Below are 6,358 nucleotides of genomic sequence, written 5' to 3'. Positions count from 1 at the left end.
GTATTATAATAAATCTAAAGGTTTTTAAGATTATATTTCTAAATCTTCTTAAAAGTATAAAACTTCTAAATTACTATATTAGGCTATTTTATAATATTTAGTATTACGAAATATCTAAAGATATCTAAAGTAAGACTTTTATACTTTAGTTAAAGTATAAAACGTTATAGATATTATACTAAGAAATTATATAATATTATATATATCTTTTATATTCTTTTAAGATTAAGATACTATATTATTCTTTAATACTCTAAGTACCTACTTAAAGGTATTAAGAAATTATATTACTATATTAGGAAATTACTCTATATTTTTAAATTCTTTAAAAACCTTAATTTTTTAAAAAGCTATCGTTTTTAATTTACGATAGTATAGTAAGTATATATCGTACTAAGTTGAAAAGTGGATAGATATCTTAAGAATTCCTTATTCTATATACTAAAAAATCCTAAGAAATCTATCTCTTCTATAGCGCGAAACCTAAACCCTAAAGTTAGAGAGTGAATCTGCCCTACTAGTACGACGGAGAGTGCGGCGCCGGTCTGACTTAGCGCGACGTCGGTTTAGCCCTGCGAGTGGGAAAGGCGGCATAGCGCGAAAAAGGCAAGTCAACGGCTCGCTATTATTGCAATACTGCTCCTATGGCATTGACATAGCCATGAACGCTTCAACATTGTCTATTCAAGAAATGGGTGAAACATGGACGCATCCGCTCAAAACCCTAGTGCGAAGTTACAAACGGCTTCTCGGCAGCTGCGACACGGTGATTCATCGACACAACCTTGGTGAAGTTTTCAGTCGTTGACTCCCTCAAACTTCTGGCGTGCCAGGGCGTTTTGAACGCCGCCCCAAGCTTTTGCGATCCAATGCGCCCAATCTCCTGGTATCAGATTGTAGTCGGAAAACAGTCTTAAGGAGTCAAACATACGGAGGATCGCCCAGCAACTCGATTTGCTACAAAACCAAATTGCTGAGCTGCTACTGCGCCCTTCTGCCAAAAGCGCTTTTGACCCACATCACAGCAGCATCTGCATTGCCATCCTTCACTCCAACAGTAGCCATGGTGCCAAGGATGACTTCTCTCACAAGCTGCCAAGCCAGAAGGAAAGCGCGATGAGCATAGAGCACAACCCAAGGTGCCTCACCAGCAACCTCTCGAGTAGCATCAAACTACCTCATGAACCAGTCTAGATGCGGCTGGAGGGCAGCCACAACGTCCGCTTGGAATTCCAGCTTCGAAGTGTGCTTGTGCGGAGTCGAGCGGGCCAGCATGGCGTCGAGGTTGCTGTCGACGATCCCCGAGGTATGCGCGGGGAACCAGATAAAGGACTCGATAATGATCATTTCCCATATTCCAGCTCTGGTCGCGGGGTGGGTAGGTATTGTATCCTCATCTTGGCGAAAGAGAGAGAAAGCCAGCGTGACGAGACAAGCGCGCACTACTTCGAAGCGTTCGAGACCCAGCTATCCGGCCATGGCAGACCATCCTGAGGCCTCCTTGGCGCTGGAGAGGAGGAAATAGACAATGTTGATGGCTCCAAAAGAGCCGAATGGCGGTATAGTCTCGATGTCCGGGCTGCAGGAGAGGTATTGCCGGACGCCGTCCGTGTATTGCACAGGGGGCTAGCTTTGCGCTATGACAAGGTGGCTGTGCGCCCGTTCTTTAGCGGACGATGCGTTGCAGCAATCTGCCGGCTGTGGAAGCGCATGCTTGATCTCGAGATGTGAAAGCGAGCGCGGTACTGACAGGAATTGGTATCACAAGGCATCCATTTAATGGGCGGTGAGGATCGTCCGTTTCAGAGATTCCTGTGATGACTTTCGCCACATGGAGACCAGGTATCTCGTCGGGGCGGTCGAAGGTGATGATGTGCCCATCACGCCGGCTGAGCGGGCGATGGAGACCATCCTCCAATGCATCTCCAGTCCGTACTTGGAAGTCTCGGCACGCATGTACATCATGGCGCAAATCTCCAACAGTAGCAAGGTTTGTACCAGGGTAAGACTATGAATCAAGTCATCTTCTTCTTCCTCGGTTGAAGCACACTACAGCCGCCCATGATGGGAGCAGGAAACAGCTAGTCGTTCGCCAGAGCCCGTCTGGTCAGCGAGGTCTGTATGCTCGCCGTATTGATACTCGTTGGAGAATATGGCTAGTATCAGGTGTCGAGGTACCAATTGAACGTCGAAAGTCGGCCTGTGGAGGAAAGGTATAAGAGGGGAAACGTGAGCAAAATACAGATCCAGCCCTCGGGCAATCTGGGGTTATGATGGGTACCAGACGCTAGAGAAATACGCGACATCGTAGTACGGTGATCCTACTGATGCGCGCTGACTCTGCGCAGCGTTTGCAGACCTAGACGAGAGAGAAGGTGTGGTAGACGCCACAAGTCCGGCTAGAGAGGCGTGATTAAACTGAAGGAGATTTAGTGGGAACAGGCCCAAAGACGTGCCCAGCGGGAGGTTGGCTGAGTCGAACAGTGACCGAAGAGTTCCAGGCACGAACAATGGTATGGTCGTTTTAGTGCCTTGGGCATAGCTACCAAGATTAGCTGCGCTCAGATAGGGTCTTGCTGAGCTCTCCGGATACTGTGTAGGGCGAGATTTGGATTGCGAGAGATGGAGCTGTGCATCCGCGTTCCCAAATCCATCGTGTACGCTGTCGTGAACTCCACTGTCCCATGTATGCGGAGCCGCTTCGATGTGTTGAGTTGCTGGTTGAGTCTTGAAACGCGGCGGATTCGCCGTAACCTCGGATCGCGGCCGGGCGCTGAATAGGTGGCGGATGCCAGGACATCGTGACGTTCGGTCTTATCTATGGCTTCATCTTTTCGCAGACCAGGGTGCTTTCTTCTGTAATGGCGTTCCCGCAGAACCCAAGCGCGCCGCGGTGTCGGCGCTGGCGAATGCGATCGAAAACACGTCGAACACTTGGGACTCGTACCTGTACTACGCGTCGCTGCAGTATAACGCCGCCCTCGGGACGCTGATGGGGTGCGGACTGTTGTTTGCGGCGACAATCACGGTGTATCTGTTGTTGGTCAGGAGGAAGAACATGCGCTTGGACTCCGAGGACCCCGCACAGATTGCGATAGCGATCAAGGGCGGTGTCACGGAGGAGATGGTTGGGCTCAGCTGGCGCTTCGAAATGTACCGAGGGGATTATCCATTACACTCTGTAGTAGCGATGCCAAACGCTATAAGTCGAGGACTCAATCCTTTCCATCAAGACCCCGGAGAGCTGTCCTACAAGTGTATCTTGACCCTCGACAAACAATCAATGTCCTCAGTGATGGCGCGAGCATTGCAAATGACTGGGGCGTTCATACATCATCGTGTATAGAAGAGCTCGTGACCCAGCAAAACCGAATGGAGCAATGCCCTGCCCCCCTTCTGCACGGAATAACCCTACGCAGCACCTTCCCTGTGCAATAAACTATGCAAATCTACACGCGCACTACCTTACTTGTCACAGCAATGTCGGTCGCAGGCTGAAAGCATACCATTTAGCGCATCCCATGCTCATGATTCACTGACTGCTCCTTACTCAATTCGAACCTTGACAGAAATCGAACCCTTCTTTGTTTGAGCAACGATCAGGTCGTGGTCATAAGAAATATTTTCGACAGTAGTCTCGACAAGGCGAGCACGAGGGATGATACGCAGGGCGACGAGCGCCGCCATGAGGTAGACTTCACAATAGGCGAGGCTAAAAGCGACGTAGTCAGTACGTTGGAAGACTTGCAAATGGTTCACATGGTGGGCAACGCAAAAAAAATCAAGACTTACTTTTCACCAATGCAAGAACGGCTGCCTTTGCCGAAAGAAATGAGAGTCTTCTCCAGCTTGTAATTTGGCTGACCGTCGTCGAGCAGCCATCTCTCAGGAACGAAATTGTCGGGGTCAGGGAAATAGTCCTTGTTCCAATGATTGATCATGGAAGTCATTCCGATCGGGGTACCCCGGGGGACAACCCACTCGACGTCTCCGTCCTTACTCTTGTATACCAAGTCTTCGTCGCGAGCAATACGGGCGGAGCGGTGCGACACGCCAGGCATCATTCGGAGGGATTCATGAATGACAGCCCACAGGTAGGGCTTCTTCTCGAGTTCGACCCACTTGAGGTTGGACGGGTCGACTTCCCTCAGGTCTTCCATGAGGCGGGTGTAGATGCGTGGTTGATCGAGGAGCCAGTATGTGATGATCGTGAGGGTGGCCTGGTTCGGTCAACACTGGATGTCACAGCAATAAGAGCAGATCTCAGCAAAATCTGACGACTTACGGCAGTAGTCTCCGTTCCGGCGAGTAGGAAGTTGAAGCCTTCGCCAGAAAGGCGGTACATTGATTTCTCTTCCTCAGGCAAAGACTTGGATTGGACAAGGTCTGCAAACACCCTGCCGTTTTCCGGATTGTCCAGAGCAGCGCGAATGTATTCCGGGATGACAACATTCATCTGGTTCATCACGGCCTTGATATCTTCGCCCATGTAGTTGGCCATCAGTGGAAGAACCTGAGCAAGCTTACGACCCAAAGCATTGTGCCTCATCATGTAAGCGCTGCGAAAGAAAGATTTCACCCAGGTCGCAAAGTTTGGCTCCCAACCCTCTTGCGCAAGGAAACCCATGGGCTCACCGAAGGCGTACTGAGACATGACATCGGCAGTGAAGCAGTTGAAAGCCTCCTTGACGTCGAAAGGCTCCTTGCCCGCGTAGCGGAGCATCTTATCAACTGTCATCTGCGCGAACTGCTCGACCTCGCCCTCAAGCTTGAGCATCTGCTGGCGAGAAAAGAACTTGGACAGCGCGCCTTTGCGCATGCGATGGATCTCATGAGGAACTGTAGAGAAGCCTGTGACAGAGACAGGGCCAGCGCCGCCGGTGTTTAGCTGGTGCTGCCATTTGTCGCGAACTCGTCCAGGACCAGAGTAGATCTCATCGGTGAAGCGAGGGTCAGAGCAATGAAGTTCGTCCGGGTTGATTCTCACGATGGGTCCTGTGTTCAGATCAGCGGCTGCGATTCTCCAGCTCTGGCGCAATAGCAATTTGCGAGATGCTCAACTTGCAAGGGGCCATACCATAGCGCTCGTGCATGCGAGCGATCACTTTGCCATAACGGCCTACGAGCCACCAGTCGTAATATGCTTCGTATAAATAAGACGCCGCGGCGAGCTTTGGCCCAGGGAATCGAGCCAGTGGGTGATACGGGGAAATGTTGTACAGGGCAAGCGCAGATCTGTAAGCCAGCCAAAGCAGGCCTAGGTAAGCAATGCTTACCGGTATCGAGAGGTCGAACATCCCGGCGATGAGTCGAAAGCAAGATCCAGTAGGAAAGAGGGTCAACCTGCTCGGCTTCGAGCAGAGCACGGCGCGCTCATCTATAGGTTCCTGCTCGAGGTCGGAGGATATCTTCCCCGTGCCGGTACTCGCCTCGAAGATAGCCTTGGGCCCATCCGCTACGAGTCTGCAGAGTCAAAGCATGCCGAAGCACTACCGGACAGGAAGTCTCTCCGCCGTCAGCGAACTATCGAAGGACGGACAGGTCTGGGCCAAGTGGAGATGGCATGCTAGGTCCTTGTATAATAGATGAACTGGCCCGCCCTAGGAAACGTCAAGTATAATCCCAGCTCGGTGTGGCGGAAACGATTGGTCAAAATAGGGCCCTGCCCGTTATCGCACGAGTCACTAAGCATGCTGGCAAGATGCGGGAGTTTCGGCGCGTCTCCGCTAGCGTCCATAAAACTGCCGAACAGTGAAGCCATGGTCATTAGTCGCTTCTGACGCTGCGACTCGTACAAGGATGAATTTCGCTCGAGCGTCTCTGCGGATGATGCTGATGGACTGGAGGATGTGTCTTGCTTTTAGAAGCCGTCCGATTTGTCGCATGCATCCCCTGCCACCTGTTCCAAGCATTGCGACAGCTCGGTTGCAACAACTCCGAGGACCAGAATCTCTCCGGTCGTTTCAACCTGGTCGTCTAGGCGAAGACCAATTGCTGCGCATTCCCTGACGCACCATACCACTTCGCCACTTATGGCAGACGAATGACGATTAGTGGCCTGGAGCTGTACCAACACCGCGGAACCTTTCGCCCTTTCGCTGCACGTTGGGCGAGAAGGATCAGTCGCGTCTGCCAGGACATTTTCGTCACCTTGCACAGGGGAAGCTTCGCGTCCGGCTAATGTTGAGGTAGTAGAACCAAAATCCGGCGAACATATTCTGAACAATAATTGGTGCTGCCGTCGCGCTCTTGAGCGACTCTGCATTGCTCCTCACGCTCCTTACCCAACTTGTGAAGCGAAATCATTGGCTTTCACTATGGCGGTCAGCATGCATATTCCGATGACAGATCAGGCGCG

The 6,358-nt window shown here is 51.1% G+C and overlaps 1 protein-coding gene across 1 annotated transcript; it reads right to left on the bottom strand.

Annotated features, from left to right (window-relative positions):
• Window positions 1–3,546: 3,546 nt before the first annotated feature.
• WHR41_09557 (uncharacterized protein) lies at window positions 3,547–5,761 on the bottom strand (the record flags this gene model as incomplete). The annotated part of the gene is made up of 5 exons (XM_069378160.1): window positions 3,547–3,712; window positions 3,793–4,220; window positions 4,286–4,995; window positions 5,078–5,455; window positions 5,686–5,761. The coding sequence occupies 5 exons, from the start codon at window positions 5,759–5,761 to the stop codon at window positions 3,547–3,549; spliced, it is 1,758 nt and encodes a 585-aa protein (XP_069224870.1).
• Between the last annotated feature and the right edge of the window lie 597 nt (window positions 5,762–6,358).

This window comes from Cladosporium halotolerans, assembly GCF_011745625.1.
Source record: "Cladosporium halotolerans strain TM138-S3 chromosome Unknown Sca182, whole genome shotgun sequence".
Classification (NCBI taxonomy): Eukaryota; Fungi; Ascomycota; class Dothideomycetes; order Cladosporiales; family Cladosporiaceae; genus Cladosporium; species Cladosporium halotolerans.
This window is presented reverse-complemented; position numbering and strand designations above follow the sequence as displayed.